Below are 19072 nucleotides of genomic sequence, written 5' to 3'. Positions count from 1 at the left end.
AGGCAAACCTGAGAACATCAAACAGGACAGCCAATCCGTAAACTCATTCAGAGAAAGCAGCACTCAAAACAACAGAGAAATAGAGGAGGAACAAAGACATCAATAAAACATCCAAAAATGACAAAGAAACAAACCAAAAAAAACCCAGCAAAATGACAGAAACAAACCCGAGTATGTCAGAAATGACACTAAATGTCAATAGAGGAAATGCACCAATCAAAAGACAGAGAGTACCAGACTGGATTAGGAAATATGGCCCATATATATGCTGCCTAAACAAGACACACCTTAAACTCAAAGACAAAAATAGATTTTAAAAGAATGATGAAAAAAATCTACCAAGTGAATAGCAACCATAAGAAGGGAGGAGTAGCAATACTAATCTCCGATAAAATAGATTTCCAGTGGAATAACATAAGGAGAGACAAGAATGAACACTATATAATGATGAAAGCAAAAATACACCAACAACATATAACCCTAACAAGCATATATGCACCCAACTGAAAACCCTTAAAATACATAATCAAATGCTCACAGAGTTGAAAACAGAAATAAACAACTTGACAATAATTATAGGAGACTCCAGCACACCACTCTCAAAGAAAGATGTATTATCAGGAAAGAAATTCAATAAAGAAACAAAATAACTAAACAACGCAATAAAAGCATCTTGACCTGCTAGACATATACAGAACACTCCACCCAACAACACAACATACATTCTTTATCAGAGTACACAGTACCTATTCTAGAACAGATCATGTTAGACCACAAGGCAAGTTTCAATGAATTTTTTTCAATTGAGACATCTCAATCCAACTTCTGAGATCAAAATGCTTTAAAATTGGAAATCAACAATAGAAAGAACATAATGGCACACACATCGAGACTGAACAACATGTTATTTTAAAATGACTGGATAATAGAATAAATAAGGAATTAAATTAAGAAATTCCTTGAAACAAATGAAAATGATAGCACATCAAAACAGAACTATTGGAACATGGCAAAAGCCAGTTCCAGAGGGCAATTTATAGTAATCAATGCACACATGAAAAAAGAACAAAGATCCAAAATCAACACCTTAACAGAATACCTCCGACAACTAGAAAAAGGACAACATAAACCACCCAACAACAAAGGAAAAGAAACCATTGAGAAGCAGAGCAGAAATGAACTGGAAAATAGAAAGACACTGGGAAAAAATCAACAAGACAAGAAGTTGGTTTTTCAAAACAATTTGCAAAGTTGACAAACATAACAAAGGAAAAGAAAGATAAGAAGCAAATAGCTACAATTAGAGAAGAAAGGGTGATGTCAAAACAGATTAAAATAAAATAGGAAGAATAACACAGTATTAAAAAAACTGTACTCCAAAGAGTTTGATAATCTATAAGACATTGACAAAAACCTAGAAATATATCATCTACCCAAATTAATGCAGCTAGATGTAGAAAACCTAAATAGACATATAACAAAAGAATATCATCAAGAAACTTCTACCCAAGAAAATCCCTGGAGCAGATGGCTTCAGAAGAGAATTTATTTTTAATAATCATTTTATTGGGGCCTTTTCTAGCTCTTATCACAATCTATCTATGCATCTATCGTGTCAAGCACATTTATACATATGATGTCATCATCATTTTCAAAGCATTTTCTTTCTACGTGAGCCCTTGGTATCAGCTCATTTCCCTCCCTCCCCAACTTCCCTCCCTCATGAACCCTTGATGATTTATAAATTATTCTTTTTTTCATGTCTTGCACCAACTGCTGTCTCCCTTCACCCACTTTTCTGTCATTTGTCCCCCTGGGAGTGGGTTATACATGTCAATCATTGTGATCAGCTTCCCCTTTCTCCCCCCACCTTCCCTTTACCAACCTGGTATCAATACTCTCATTATTGGTCCTGAGGGGTTTATCTGTCCTGGATTCCCTGTGTTTCCAGTTCCTTTCTGTACCAGTGTGCATGCTCTAGTCTAGCTGGATTTGTAAGGTAGAATTGGAGTCATGATAGTGGGAGGGGAGGAAGCATTGCAGAACAGAGGAAAGTTATATGTTTTGTCGGTGTTATAATATACCCTGACTGGCTCGTCTCTTCCTTGTGACCCTACAGATAGGCTTTGGGTCTCCACTCCACCCTCCCCCTCATTCACAAAGATATGATTTTTTGTTCTGGGTCTTTGATGCCTGAGCCCTGATCCCATCGACACCACATGATCACACAGGCCAATGTGCTTCTTAGGTGTGGGCTTTGTTGCTTCTCAGCTAGATGGCCACTTGTTTATCTTCAAGCCTTTAAGAGCCCATATCTTTTTGTTTTTTTAATTAAAATGTCATTTTACTTGGGCTCTTACAACTCTTATTACAATCCACATATCAATTGTATCAGGCATATTTGTACATACGTTGCCATCATTCTTTTCTAGACATTTACTTTCTATTGAACCTTTGGTATCAGTTCCCCTTTATTCCCTCCCCCACCCCACCCTGTGTCCCCTCAATAGATTATTATTTTATTATTTTCATATCTCATACAAAACGCTGTCTCCCCTCCCCAATGTTTTCTGTTGTTCTTCCCCCTGGAGTGGGGTATGTGGTTGTGTCGATCATTGCAATTGTTTCCCCTTCCTCCCCTTCTCTCCCCCACTTCCCCCTACTCTTCTGATATCCCTGTTCCCATTCCTGTTCCTGGATTCTGTATGTCATGAGCTCTTATCTCTTACCTATACCTGTGTACATGCTCCAGTCTAGTCCGAAGTGAGGAGCAGCACTGGGGTCATGGTAGTGGCAGGTGAGGAAGCCTCAAGGAACCAGAGGAATATTATGTGTTTCATCGATGCTCTAATGCATCCTGGTTGACTCATCCCTTTCCTGTGACCCCTCTGTGGGGGGATGTTCCATTGACTACAGATGAGCTTTGGCTCTCTGCTCTGACCCACCTCATTCACAATGATATGTTTTTGTTTGTTTGTTTGTTTGTTTGTTTGTTTGTTTGTTTGTTATGGGTCTTCTGATGCTTGTTACCCAGTTCCGATGATACTCACCAGCTGGTGTGATTCTTCCATGTGGATTTGTTGCTTCTCTGTGGAATGGCTGCTTGTTTAACTTCAAGCCTTTAATACTCCAGACACTGTGTATTTTAATAGATGGGCACCATACGCTTTCTTCACCACATTTGCTTATGCACCCATTTTGTCTTCAGCATTCATGCCAGAAGGGTGAGCATCACAGAATGCCATTTTGTTAGAACAAAGTATTCTTGCGTTGAAAGAGGATATGAGGAAAAGCCCAAAGTCCATCCACTACCTCAGTGTATTGTCATATAAATATATGTACATAGGCCAATAGCTCTATTTTTATGGATTAATGTATTTACATATGAGCATACCTATGCTTATACCTCTACCCATAGCTTTATTTCCTAGATCCTTCCTCTGTTTATTTTTACCTTCCTCCCACCCCACCATCACGCTTACCCTACTTCCACCCACAGTACTTCCTCTCAGCTAGATTGATATTGCTCCAACATGCCCAGGATCTCTACATCCTCTTTGTTGCTGATTTTAATTCACTAGTTGTTCCCCTGTCTATGGCGTTGTTTGCTCACCACACCCGCCCCCCCACCCCACCCCCGACCGCCACCTTTTCCTTCTAAGTGCTTGTAGGACCATTGGTCCCATTACTTTCTCCTTGAGTTTGTTTACCATGTCTGCCTTATATAAGTAGGCAAACCAACAATGACATAGACCAAGCAAAAAAATTTTTAAAGGGGGGAAATAAGAAAGAAAAAAACATACATAATTCCAGGTCTGTCCGCTGATCTTTATTACTATCTCCCCACTGGTCCTGGAGGAATTCCTGGAGCTGCCCCTCCTACCCTGAAGTCTATTTTGGTGGCTCTTTAGGGGTTTTGTGGCTTGGCTTTGCTCCAGTTGCTGATATTTTATGTTCTTTTCTTGGTTTGCCCCACTGCTGGGGTTTCAAACTGTACTACCTCCCCATCCTCCATGTGTCCCCAGTATTATCCTCTGTTGCAGTATGCTCCAGTAAGGGAACATGTCACGAGCTGTTATTGGCCCCACAGTCCTCTCTGTGCCTTAGCAGCTCCATGCAGGGATGTTGCCATCAGGGCTGGTGTGTCAATTGGGGGTCTAGGCCCACCATCCCTTTCTCTTTTTCCTTCTTGGTTTGCTTTCCTGTGGGCATGGTATGCCGGCCCCTCTTCCCAACCTGTAGGTTTAGTATTGTTCTCTGTACCACAGACTTGTAGGGAGGGGGTCAGTTTGACTCCGGTTGAGACCATCCCTATACACCAATCTTTTCATGCATTCCTGCATGTGGTTACATTGCCCTTATGGTCTGGTGCGCTGTGGTGGGGTCTGTATGCACACTCCCAGTTCTTTCAAGACATAACCAATACTCTCCCCTTAGGTGGGTTAGTGCCCTGCTCCCCCAATGCCATCATCTCACTTTTGCCCACACCCCCTTTTCTCCCTCCCTCTTCACATCTTTCCCTTTCTTTGTATTGGATTAACATGTACCTCCTTGGATTTGGTCTGCCCTTCACCCAGTTGCCTTACCTCAATTCCTATATTGTGAGATAAGTGGCTTTTCTTTTATACCTACTGTGTTCAGGGGACTCATGTTGTACTTGTACTTTTGTGATTGTCTGACTTCGCTTAATATGATTTCCTCGAACTCTCCCCATGAAATGTTTCATGGGATCATCAGTGCTTTTTAGTGCTGCATAGTACTCTATTGTGTGTATGTGCAAGAGTTTACTAATCCACTCATCTACCGATGGAAATTTAGGTTGTTTCCAACTTTGGGGGATTGTGAATTATGCTGCAGTAAATATTGGAGAGCTGACTTCCTTCTTGGAGGTGGGAGACACTTCTCTCTCTGCCATTCCCAGGGAGACATGCAGCTGACAAGACACATGGAACTATGCTAGTGCCCTAAGTTGGAGAAGCCACATAGACCTACCCTGATGAAGCCCTTGGTGCTAGAGGAGCTATGCAGAGACCCCTGCCAGCGCTGAGATGCTTACAATGCCACTGGATCCAAAGACTTTCTACCCACTGGCCTGTGATCTTCTACATTCGGCGTCATTGCATGGGTTTCCTGAATTTGAAGAGGACTTTATAGATTGCTGTTGGACATATGGGCTAATATCAGACTTATGGACTTCATCTGCACTGGGCTGGGATGTTTTCTCAATGTTCAATTGCTCTTTTATACAAATCTCTTTCTTATACAAAAAAATAAATAGATATATATTGGAGAGCAGATGACTAGTCGGGGCTATTTCTTACCTCTTCTGGGTATATGCCCAGTAGAGGGATAGCTGGGTCATAAGGTAGATCAATTTCCATTTTGTCTTTTTTAAATCATTTATTGGGGGCTCATACAACTCCTATCACAATCCACACACACACATCCATTGTGTCAAGCACATTTGTACATTTGTTGCCATCATCATTCTCAAAACATTTGCTTTCAACTTAAGCCCTAGGTGTCATTTCCTCATTTTTCCCTCTCATCCTGATAATTTATAAATTATTATTATTTTATCATATCTTACACTGTCCGATGTCTCCCTTCACCCACTTTTCTGTTGTCCATCCCCCAGGGAAGAGGTTATATGTAGGTCCTGGTAATCAGTTCCTCCTTTCTACCCAACCTTCCCTCCACCCTTCTGATATTGCCACTCTCACCACTGCTCCTAAAGGGATCATCTGTTGTAGATTCTCTGTGTTTCCTGTCCCTATCTGTACCAGTGCACATCCTCTGGTCTAACCAGATTTGTAAGGTAGAATTGGGATCATGATAATGAGGTGGAGGAGGAGGAAGCACTTAGAGACTAGAGGAAAGTTGTGTGTTTCATCAATGCTACACTGCACCCTGAATGGCTCATCTCCTCCCACGACCCCTCTGCAAAGGGATGTCCAGTTGCCTACAGATGAGCCTTGGGTCCCCAATCTGCTTATGGTGGTTTCCCTCTCTCCATAATAGAGGGATGGGAAGAAACTGGTTACCAGAGTGCATTGGAGAGACGGCTATAGAAGATCAAAATGAAAAACCTGATTTGAATGATTAAAACCATGTCAGGTGATTCCCTCCTCTGATGCATGTTGGACCTGATTTGGTTTTCAACATTTTCTGTATTTTTTTGTTTGTTAATATTGGGTTTTATCTCAGATGTATTTTATCATTGGGGGTAGTCTTTCTGGTTTTTTTCAGTATATGAAACCCAGAATTGATGAACCTTAAGAGACAGCTAGTAGAATAAGGGGATCTAGGGGTACAGTGAGACAGAAGTAAAAGGGAGCTGATGCTAAGGAGTTACAGAAGGAAGAGAATGTTTTGAAACTGATTGCAGAGGTAATTGTATAATACTGCTCGATGAGACTGAATTATGAAATGATATATCTGCATTAGCTTCTATAAAATGGTTTTGGAAAAATAAATAAATAAATGATACACATAAACTAAAACCAACAAAAACTGAAGAGCTAAACAACACAATCAAACAACTCAACCTCCTCATTTAGAGTTCCCAAAAAAACAGCAAAAAGAATATGTAGATATAGATATACTACAGTGATATATACACTTCTTCAAAGTCCATGGTTTATATCCTAAAATATGCCACATGCTAGGCTATAAACAAACCTTAACAAATTCAAACACATAGACACCATTCAAACCATTGTTGTTAGCTTTTTGTTTCTTTGTGTTTTGTTTTGCTTCTTTTTTTGTATATGAAATCCAGATGGGTGAATCCATAGAGACAGTAACTGGATTAATGGTTTCTTGGGTATATGGCAGGGGAGGTTAGGGGGAAGTGGGGAGCTATAAACAATGAGTACGAGAGAAAAGAAAATGTTCTAAAATTGATTGTCATAGTGATTGTTCAAATTTTATTGATTGAACTATTACTTTGGATGATGTGTGGATTATGTGACTATGAAACTGTTTTAAAAATATGTATAAATTGCTGTGGAATTGCTGTGGAAGTCTGGGTATAGACTAACCACAAATCTATAGAAACCCATATGTGTATAAGAGAGTTTTATATAAAGTGTAAGTGTACATTAAGAAAGCATCCCAACCCAGTCAAGTTCAAGCCCATAAGTCCAACATTAGCCCATATATCCAACACTGATCTGTAAAGTCTTCCTCAAACTCACAAAACATGCAATGATGCCGAATACAGGACAATCACAGGCCAGTGGGTAGAAAGTCTTTAAATCCAGTGGAAGGGTAAACAGCTCAGCACTGGCAGGGTTCTCCACGCATCTTCTCCAGCATCCAAGGCATCAGGCTAGGTCCATGTGGCTTCTCCTCAGGGATGTCTCACAAGAAGTGAGCATTACCAGCTGAGGCAGAGAACTAGCTAAGGCAACTGCACCCTGGTCCAACTATCAGAGAACAAAAGACAATAAAGGCGAGTCTCCTGGAGCCATTTATCTCTCTGCCCTTCAAATAACTGCCCTTCAATTAATCCCACACTTGTTCATTGGCCAGTTTGGAGCAATAAACCTATCTATCACTGGCAGTTACGTAATTTCATGTCAACTTGAAGATATCAAAGTGTAGGGTGGTGTCTAGCCTATCAATCAGGTCACAGCTTGTTGGTGCTTCCTTGTGGTTGTGACCTTCTCATAAGGAGGGTTCTGGAACCCTCCTCTCTCTCTCTGCCTTCACTTTCCTGTTGTGAGCTTCGTGATATAAAGCTCGCTCTAGCATATATGTGGGGTCACTGGATTTGTTTCTCTAGTCAACCCAGCCTAGCACAATTTCTGAAAGAAATATCAAGTTACTCTGTAAAATTTCACCTAAATCACAATTTTCAAAAGTAAATTAGTAAATAAAAGAGCTACTGTCTGGAAAAAAAAGAAAAGAAACTTCCAACCAAAACCAGCCCACGGCCAGATGCTTTCACAGGAGAATTCTACCAAATATTCAGAGAAAAGCTGACACCAGTTCTACACAAATTATTCCAGGATAGAGAAAGGCACAGCAAAATACCAAACTCATTCTACAAAGCCAGAGTAAGCCTGATATCAAAAAGCAAGCAAAGACCCCACAAAGATAGAATACCCCACAAAGATCAATATCCCTCATGAACATAGGTACAAAAACTCTCAACAAAATCCTGGACAATAGAATTCAACAACATATAAAAAGGAATAATTAATACATCATGACCAAGTGGGATTCATACTAGGGATGCAAGGATGGTTCAACATTTGAAAGACAATGTAATCTAACACATAAACAAGAAAAAGCATAAGAAACTGTGGTAGTTCCATAATCTCCTGTCAACTTGAGGGTATTAAGAGTGAAGGGCTGGAGTCTAGCCTGTCAATCAGGTCACAGCCTGATGATGCCTCCTTGTGGGCATCATGAAGCCTCATGAGGATTCTGGGAATTTCCCCCCTTTCTGTCTTCATCTTCCTGTTGACAACCATATGGAGACTTGCTGAGCCCTACGAAATCCTCTCTCTCTCTCTGCTTCACCTTCCTATTGAGAAGCCACACTCAGAGATCTGAAGGAGCTACATGGAGACCTATGCCAGCTCTGATATGCTTCCACCACCACTAGATCCACAAGACTTTTCACCCATCAGCATGTGATCTTCCTGCATTCAGCATCATTGCATGTGCTGTGTGAGTCTGAAGAGGAATTTATGGACAAGTATTGGACATAGGGGCTAATATTTGACTTAAGTACTTGATCTGGACTGAACTGGGACATTTTCTCAATATACAATTGCTCTTTGATATAAAGCTCTCTGTTACACACATATGAGTGTCTCTGGATTTGTTTCTCTAGTCAACTCTGCCCAAAACATAAACATATGATTATATCAAGTGACTCAGAAAATGCACTGGACAATGCAAACACCCACTCCTAATAAAGGCACTTTTAATAAGATAGGAACAGAAGGGAAATTCCTCAACACAATAAAGACCAACAGCCAACTTCACAGACAATGGAGAAAAGCTGAAAACTTCCCCACTGAATAAGGGAACCTGACAAGGATGTCCCTTGTCCCCTCTTATTCAACATGATGTTTGAAGTCCTAGCCAAAACCATAAGACAACAATAAGAAATTAAGGGAGTATTACTGGACAAAGAGGAAGTGAAACTTTCACTCTAAGCAGACAATACGATTGTATGAAGAGAGAATCCCAAGGTCTCCACAATAGAATTGCTGGAAACTAAATTGAGGAGTTTAGTAAAGTAGCAAGAGGCAAAAGAACTCAATTAAATTCCTATACTGTATACTAATGATGAGAATCCCCCCTTCCAAAATCGAGAAAGCAATACCATTCACAATAGCACACAAAAGTAGAAATACCTAGGAATAATGCTAATAAACAAACAAAATACCTGTACAAAGAAAAATACAGAGCATTATTACAAGAAACATAAAGAGATCTACACAGATGGAAGAATATCCCATATTTGTGGATAGGAAGGCTCAATATTGTGAAAATGTCAATACTACCAAAATAATCTACATATTCAATTCAATCCCTATCCAAATCCCAGTATCATTCTTTAAAGAAATAGAAAAACTACTTATCAACTTTATATGGAGGGGGAAGAAGCCCAGGATAAACATAGAACTTCTCAAAAAGAACAAAGTATGTGGTCTTGCATTACCTAGTCTCAAAACCTATACATAGCCACAGTTGTCAAAACAGCCCAGTATTGGTCTATATACATAGACCAATGGAACAGGACAGAAAACCCAGAAGTAAAACCATCCACCTACAGACAACTGATTTTCAACAAAGGCCCAATAAACATTAAATGGGAAGGGGGTGGCTGGAAAAACTAGATATACATCAGCAAAAGAACAAAACAAGACCCAAACATCACCCCGTACCCAAAAACTAACTCAAGGTGGATCGAAGACCTAAATGTAAAACCCAAAGTTTCAGGATCATCAGTGAGAAAATTCAGAAAAATCTAAGTGCCCTAGTGCAGGGCATACATGGGCTACTAGATACAACAAAAGAAGCACACACAGTGGAAGACAAAACAGATGAATGGGACCTATTAAAAATAAAACACTCGTGCTTTATGTCAGCAATATGAATGAGGGCCATGTGAATGACTCTTAGGCCACCTCTGTTATCCGTTGTACTCTGGAAGCTCTTGCCAAATGTTTACAATCACGGGACGCATTCTATTTGTATTTAAAGTAAGATGCTTACCTAAAATTCACACAGCCACACATTGGGAAGACTGACTCTGGTAGTAAATAGTGAGTGTATGCTTTCTTGAAGAACCCGAGAGAGACCGTGATTCAAACAGAATGCCATTTACTCCTAGTATAGCGGCCACATGGGTGGGGAGCGGTGGAGAGAATGGTGCCAATCCTGTGATTACAAGTTTAAATAAGAGAAACTGCTGTAGTGCATTTCAGTATCTTAGAAGTTTTACTTTTATAAAGATGGTGTCTGGAAGCTATTACTAATGTATATTCCTTCAGTGTGGGGAGCAACCTTTTAAAGTATATTAATAAATATTCTTGTCTGATTCATTTTTAACAATTTTTAAAAATAAACTTTATGAACTATAAAAACTATAACTATACAAAAATAAAACACTGTGAGCATCAACATATTTCATCAAAAGAGTAAAATGAAAGCCCACAGATTGGGAAAAACATTTAGCAATGGCATAATGGACAAGGGACTAATTACTAAAAGCTACAGAATATTACAAGCCTACAATAAGAAAAAACATAATGATAGACAATTACAAGGGATAACACTCGAATGCCTAACGAACAGATGAGAAAATGGTCTCCTTCACAGCCATGCAGGAAATGCAAGTTAAAACAACGAGGAGATACCATCTAACACTCATAACTGCAGCCCAATTTTTAAAATAATTGAACAAAAAATGCTGGAGTTGATGTAGAGAGCTTGGAACTCATATACTGCTGGTGGGCTTGTAAATATGTACAACTACTGTCAAAAGCAATATGGCAATCCTAAAGCAAGAGAAATACCATATAACCCAAGAATACCATTGCAAATATATAAGATATATCGTGAACACAGGTATGCTTTCGTCTGTTCATTGCAGCACAGTTCACAATAGCAGGAAGTTGGAAACAGCCTTTATCTCCATCAGTAGAAGAATGCATAAACACACAATGGAATACTACACATCCGTAAAAAAGAAAACCAAGCATGAAACACTTCATGATATGGAAGGATCTGGAAAACATGCTGAGTGAAGTAATTCAATCACAAAAGGACAAATAGTATGAGTCCACTGCTGTAGCAACAAGCCACAGAACGGGTGCAAGCTCAAGGTTGAAAAACATCCAGTCTGCTGTGCAGGGTATCCAGACAGCCTGGTATAGAAACTGACTGGGGCCAATTAACCAGCACCATCCTCTCTAGATGTGTATCTTTAAGGCTGTTTTGGCAGAGGGGTCCCCATGTAAGCTGGGATCATCCCTATTGATATCAACCTGGAGCAGGACCAGGATCTCCCTGCTAGGCAGATGAGACCATAGAGAAGAGGTCAACCACCAACTCCCAGAATGCTTTCCTGAGCATACGCATTTAAGAAAGTCAAATCAGAGGCAGGGAGCAAGACAAAAGGCAGAGGCAAAATTGGCATCCAACCCCATGAAGAGGAAAATGAGTAATAAATATCTGGCAAAAGGAAGGTCTAGATTAATTCTGGGAAGACACTCTAAACATCATGGTGGCCTTTTTATAGTTCTATACACACCTGAGGACCCCTGGTGGTAAAAGTGCTTAATATCAGCGGTTCAAAACCACTCTGAGGGAAAAAGATGTTATGGTATCAGTAAAGAGTTATGGTAGCAGAAACCCATAGAGGAAGTTCTGCCTGGTCCTGTAGGGTTGCTTTGAGTGAGAATCAACTTAACAGAATGAGTTTGTTTGTTTATACGCACCGCACCAGGAGTTTATTTATTTATACGCACCTGTGTGACCAAAAGTTTCCCTCTTCATGTGACCAAACACCATTGTTGGAAAGTTTTCGTTGTACCATGTAACGATTTATCTCATCAGAGGTTTTTCCTTTGATATATTTTCCTGTCCCTTCATAATTCCTCCTCCCCTTACTCTTTCCCCTATTCTTACCGCAAGTACTTGCTGAGCTTCTAATTCATGCTGTGTTACAAGAGAAAAAAAATGGTATTAAGAACTTGGATTCCTCCTTGACTAGATACCCAAGAGTGTTGGTTTTTCAAAATGCAAGACCTGGAAGCAGTTTGTGAGCACACCATATTTTAGTGCTTGTCTGTGTTTAGTCAACATATGTGTCTTTGTAAATATACTCCCAGGACTGTTAAGAGTGGGTCAAAAAACACTCTGAAATGTTTCAGCATTCATTTTTCCCTTTGATGAGGAGAATTCACTCAAAAAAGGCTCCCTAATCTGTCCCCAAACTGTCTATCTTTTCACCCTCTCTCACCAAACTAAACCCCCAAATAAGCAGCTGTTTTCACAGGAGTAACATGCCAAGAACAAGCTCACTGCATCTATCCGACTCTAGCATTTAATGATGGTGCTTCCAAGAAGTAGAAAGTGCCATGCGACACTGAAAAAAACAAAGACACTAAAATTTAAGAGAGTAGTAAAATTTTTTTATGAACCTCACTAAATAAAAGTTGCTGAGTTTAGAGTCTAGAGACCTAAGCCGCTGCTGTTGTTTAGTTGTGTGGATACATATGTATTCATTTCTAAGCTCCGCCCACGGGTTTTTGTTGCTTTGATAAAATGTTTTCAGGGGGTTTGCTTTGATAAAATGTTTTGAGGAGATATAGATTGACTTGATTTTTTTCCCATAACCCAGGAAATCCTAATAATGTGACATAGTTAGGTTTTTTTGTGCCAAAATGGCACCCGTAAGAAGATATGGGTGGAATTTAGCTTGTCAATCAGATCGCAGCTTGATGACCTCCTTTGGTGGTGCAACCAAGATAAATGACTCTCTGGAAAGCTGTTCCCCATTCTCTCTCTTTCTGTCTTCACCTTCCTGCTAACAGACCCTAAGGGTGGCCAGAGCCCTGGAGATTTATCCACCACCTTTGGATCCACAAGTCTTTACACCCACCATCCTGTGATAATCCTGCATTCTGCATCATTGCTTATGACTGCAGGAGTCTAAAGAGAGACTTATGGACTAGTCTCAGACTTACGGACTTGAGTTGGCCGTGTTGGGATGTTTTCCTAATATGTATAACTTCTTGATATAAAGCTTTTTCCTATGAGTGTCTTATGTATGAGTGTCACTGGATTTGTTTCTCTAGTTAACCTGACCTAACACAATATGGAACAAATCAGGAAGATAGAGAATGGAGGCTTGTCTAACCTTTGCCTTATTTGAGTTTTTCTTCTTTGGCTATCCAGAGGTCAGACATGGGCATGCAGTTTACTGGGGGGGTTTTCTGGAAAGGACATGGAAAGTGAAAGTTTTGATTCCTCCATGTTGTTTCAGGCTATTCTGGTCTGAAATGGTAAAAATTAATGTGATAAATGTAAATTTTGAGCTCAAGAGGCAAAATAGTCCCCTTGAAATTCTCTGAAGCCATGCTGCTTAGTCAAAATGTCTGACCAAAAGCCTGGTCCTGTTTGATAGAGAGAGAGGTCTAAGGCCATATTGCACATGAATTGGATAGTTCAGATAAGGATTGAATTTGACTATTTTTAAAATGTGCTTAGCTTGCATTGAGGTCATGATGGTAGGGGTGGGGAGCATTAAAGAACTAAAAGAAAGTTGTGTGTTTCATCGGTGCTATATTGCACTTTAACTGGCTCATCTCTTCCTTGTGACCCTTCTGTAAGGGATGTCCAATTATCTACAGATGGCCTTTGGGTCTCCACTCCATACTCCCCCTCATTCACATTGATATAATTTTTTGTTCTGGGTCTTTGATGCCTGATACCTGATCCCTTTGACACCTCGTGATCCCTTTGACACCTGTTGTGCTTCTTCCATGTGGGCTTTGCTGCTTCTCAGCTACATGGCCATTTGTTTATCTTCAAGTTTTTAAGACTGCAGATGCTATATCTTTTTTTTTTTTTTTCCTTTTTTTTTTTTTTAAACATTTTATTAGGGGCTCATACAACTGTTATCCCAATCCATACACACATCAATTGTGTAAAGATGCTATATCTTTTGATAGCCAGGCACCATCAGCTTTCTTCACCACATTTGCTTATGCAACCATTTTGTCTTCAGCAATCATGTCAGAAAGGTGAGCTTCACAGTATGCCGGATTATTTAAACAAAGTGTGTTCTTATGTTGACGGAGTACTTGAGTTGAGGCCCAATGTTCATCTGCTACCTTAATTCTTAAAATATAGATATAAGTACATAGATCTATTTCCCTCTTGTTATATATAAATATATTTAAAACTTTATTTTTTGTTGCTTTTTTTTTGTATTTACAACTTTACATGCCTGTATTTGACCTCTAAAATGTCCTTTGCATCCTAGTTCCTTTCTCTATTTCCTATCACTTTCCTCTTGTCCCACACCATCATGTTCGGCCTTCATTTAGGTTTAGTTATTCCTTGCTATTACACTGCCCTTGATTAAGCCCCACTAGGCACCATATGCCCTTTTCTCCATTGAGTTTAGTTCACTTGTTGTTCCCTTGTCCCTGGGTTGGTTGACACCACCTCCACTTCCTCTTTTTCCCACTTCCCCTTCTCCTGTGTCTCCCCCACTGGAACCGTTGGTCCCATTGTTTTCATCTCCGAATTGTTTAACCCACTATCTTATCTAAATAGACATGCAGAGACATTAATAAGTGCAAAATTTTAAAAACCCAGGTAAAACCACAAAGGAAGATAAAACCAACAAAATAACAATTCAACCTTACAAAACAGATTAGACCAGAATATGTACACTGCTACAGATAAGAGCCCACAACACAGGGAATCCAGGATAGATAAACCCCTCAGGCCCAATAATAAGAATAGCAATACCAGGAGGAGAAGGGGAAGGTAAGAGGAGAAAGGGGGAATGGATCACAAGGATCAATATATAACCCCCTCCTAGGGGTCAGACAACAGAAACGTGGGTGAAGGCTGACCGAGGATGATGTAAGACATGAAAATAATAATTTATAACTTATCAAGGGTTCATGAGGGAGGGTGGGTGGTAAGGGAGGATGAAAAAATGAGAAACTGATATCAAGGGCTCAAGTAGAAAGAAAATGCTTTGAAAATGATGATGGCAACATATGTAAAAATGTACTTGATACAATGGATGACTATATGGATTGTGGTAAGAGCTGTAAGAGCCCCCAACAAAAGTTCTAAAAAATGAAAAGTGAAAAAGGACAAGAGGGGGGAAAAGAATGTGTTTAGCATCTTACTGGACTAGGGTTATATTTATTTTTTATTCTACTTATTGTTATTGAGATAATGTGTGATAGAAATTATTACTGAAATTATTATGAAAATACAGTTTTTAAACCCACTGTGTTCAGCCATTAAATTGGATCTGTAAAATGGGTTATCAGGAAATACCTGCAAAGAAGGCTTAGAAAAGATAATCCCCACTCAGTGCCTTGAGTGCTCACGACATCTGCATTTGAAAAGACTTACTGAAAGAGCTGTTCGCAGACTGAAGGGGTAAAAAAAAGGAGCCAGTGGGCCTTTCTGAATTTTGAACTGGTGGTCTACTCCTGAAGCTGGAAAAATCTGGAGCTACAAAGGAACTTTCCCCTCAAGGACTGAAAGTTAAAGGAAGCCTGTAGGCAGCCGGAATAGCTTGCTAGTTGACCACCTGGATCCACCTGTTGAGTGGAAGTAAAAGAAATGTGGCAATAGATGGATGGTTGAGTCTGGCCACTGACACCTGTGGATCCGGTTCACAGGGAATAGAGAAGAAGATGAGAGTGGGTTGGCTAGTCTGAAGTTTAAAGAGTTGTGTGGAACCTGAGCCTATGGCATGATCTAGCCCAAGGGGCCTAGGGTTGTTGAGAATTTGTGAAGAGGCCAGTGGTCGAAAGGTGAGGTGACCAAGGGGCACCCTGGTGAATATTATTACGGGTGACATAATCCTATACATAAAAAAATCCCTATATACATAAAAAAAACTTATACAAAGAAAAATATAAAACACCTCTACAAGAAACCAAAAAGGACTTACATAAATGAAAGGATGCCCTAAGCTCATAGACAGAAAAATTTAATATAGTGACAATACCAATATTACCAAACATACTCTACAAGTTAAATGAAATTCTGATCCAATTCCCAATACACTTCTTCAAAGAAATATAAGAACTAATCAACAATTTCATATAAAAAGGAAAGAACCCAAAAACAAACAAAACACTGTTAAAAAAGAAAAAAGAAAAGTAGGAGGTTTCTCACTTCTTAATTTCAAAACTTATTATACAGCCATTGTTGGGAGCCATCCCAGCCATGCTGTCTAGCAAAGCTACAGCCTGGTGGAAGAAGCTTCTGCAGAGCAGAGCTTCCCAGGGAGGGATTCCAACATCCCTCAAATATTTGCTGTTGTTAAAATCCACTCTTGAGAATTGTGTGCATTGTCATGTTTACCGCACCTGGAGTGGATGTGAGGGCAGTCTTGAGAAGTACGAATGAAACCAGATCTAAAACTTACTTCAATATGACAGGACTTTCCTTAACTGAGGCATTGGAGAGGCTTAGACAGCAAGACATCTTTGGGAATTCTGAGAAGGATATGTGGGAATTGAGTGAGGAAGAAACCCAAATAGTTGAGGTCTGAGGAGAAAATGAAATCCAACAAAAAACCCTGGATTCCATTCAGATTATGTAGTGGGGGACTCTTTTGGCCTCCTTGTTATAGAGGACCTTATAGACTGCCTCCCCCAACTGACACCCCTTTACCTTGGACAGGGACTTACATAGAAGGAGAGAGAATGGTTAACATTAATAGAAAACACGTAAAAGGGGAAACATTAAGTCTTTGGCAAAGAATCAGAAGGTTTAGCTCTCCATGGTGCCTCAGGAGTATAAAAAATAAAAGAGACTTAGGTAGACAATGGAGCAGTTACGATGGGAGAGTTATAAAGGAAAATATTTAACTCTGAGAAGCATTTAACTCTACTTGTGGATATTAGGCTTTGAAGTAGCACATGAGGTAGTTTCATTGGGTTAAGTTAATCAACAAGAAAAGGAACATTGTAAGCAAAAAATAGGGCAGTGAGTAGGATATGAATCTAGCCAAATTTTCTGAACACCTCAATCAAGAATAGTATGTGATGTATAAGACAAGCAGTACAGAACGAATGAACCAGGAAGAGGACAGAAAGTGATAGAAAAAAATACAGGCCTCATAATGGTCTTTTGTCAGGTTTTAGTGGAAACAATAAGGGTGACTTTGGAGTTAATCATAAGGCATTGTTTTTATGTAGTGGTCTGCAAAACTTTTTATGGTATAAATAAAGCTGTTTGGAAGAACTCAGCAGAGATTGCTTCCACCAGAACATCTCTTGTGGCTGTCTCATCTGTGTTCGCCGACACCACACCTCCTTCAGGTATCCAGTTCAACCCTCCCTCTGGAGCTCAACTCCGACAAGTGCCGCCCCCGAACAGGGACCTGAAGGTAATTTTTTCTCATTTTCAGTGTGGATAGGACTTCACCTAGGGTACTGCGGACCCCCTGGTGCAAGGCACCCAGGTAAGCAGAGGTGAACAGATAAAGAACATGAAAAGTATGGGCCACAGTGAGTCTAAGGAAAGACTACTGTTGTTTGTAGAAATTCTAAAGCAAATTCTTCATGGAAAAGGAGTCCGTGTGTCGACTTACCAGATAACAGGGTTTTTAAATTTTGTACAGCGATCCAGCCCATGGTTTCCTGAAGAAGGTACCGTCAGTTTAGATACATGAACTAAAGTAGGGGAAGAATTAAAAGAATGCTATAATGAACATGGGCCTGAAGAAAGCCCTGTAGAAACATTCTCCCTATGGAGCTTAGTGAGGGACTCCTTAGACCCCTTACAAGAGGTTACTCAACTTTCCAGAAACTTTCTTTGCAAGATGAGAAAACGCCTCTAAAGGCGGAACAAGCGGAGAGGAAACAGAGTTACACTGTGGAACTGACTCAGGGGAAAGTGATGATAAACTTTGGTCTGAAGATGAAGCAGACTTAGAAGAAGCAGCTGCTGATATCATGACAATGATTGGGATTTCCCCTTAGTTTAATCAAAAGGTCATTGTAAAAAGCTCCATTATGGCTCGATGAAAAATTTGGCAATTAAATCTAAAATTAAGAAGTCTAAAGGCCGGCCTCCACCCCCACCTCCTTTGGGTTTTGGCATCCAAAGAGCCCTACCTTGTTGTCAGAAATATGTAAGTGCAGCCTTGCAGTCAATTAGGGATAAGTGTTTAGAAGCGTATGTTATCCATTATATGGATGATATTCTTTTAGCCCATCAAAACCGTGGTATATTGCAAGAAATTTTACAAGATACTATAATGGCTCTAACTCAACAGGGACTAAAAATATCCCCAGAAAAAATACAAACAGAACCCTCTTTTTCTTATTTGGGAAGGAAAATATTGGGAGAGAAAATAATTACTCAACCTATACAATTAAGGCAGGATTCATTAAAAACTTCAAATGATTTTCAAAAATTATTAGGGGATGTCAATTGGATTCATCTTTTTTTAAAGTTAACCACTAATGATTTGAAACCTTTATTTGCCATCTTACAAGGGGACCCAAACCCTAAGTTACATAGGGCATTGATTCAGGAAGGAAAATTGGCCATTGAAAAGGTGCAAAAAACAATAATGAATAACTAATTAACAAGATTAGACTATTTAAAACCTTGGTCTTTGATTTTGCTACCTACTGTCCATTCCCCTATGGGATGTTTGTGGCAGAATGGATCCCTGGAACGGTTATATTTAGCTTCCAATTCTCCTAAAATGGTCACTCCTTATACTTCCTTGATAGCATTGCTTATCATAAAGGGAAGAAAAAGGAGTAGAGAGTCATTTGGTATAGAAGTCCCCAATATTATATCACCTTACAATGCT

At 39.7% G+C, this 19072-nt stretch overlaps 1 protein-coding gene across 1 annotated transcript in view; it reads left to right on the top strand.

Moving 5' to 3' along the window:
- Nucleotides 1-18180, top strand: part of LOC101643400 (diacylglycerol O-acyltransferase 2-like) — a 125980-nt gene extending 107800 nt beyond the window's left edge. The window contains exon 2 of the mRNA XM_013005199.1: nt 18052-18180. Within this exon, the coding sequence (XP_012860653.1) occupies nt 18052-18180 (129 nt within the window). The remainder of the gene's footprint in view (nt 1-18051) is intronic.
- Nucleotides 18181-19072: the final 892 nt, after the last annotated feature.

Source organism: Echinops telfairi, unplaced genomic scaffold (assembly GCF_000313985.2).
Source record: "Echinops telfairi isolate 266 unplaced genomic scaffold, ASM31398v2 ScPeMD7_2291;HRSCAF=2852, whole genome shotgun sequence".
NCBI classification, from domain to species: Eukaryota; Metazoa; Chordata; class Mammalia; order Afrosoricida; family Tenrecidae; genus Echinops; species Echinops telfairi.
The sequence above is the reverse complement of the archived record's forward strand: the minus strand, read 5'-3'. Positions and strand labels throughout refer to the sequence as shown.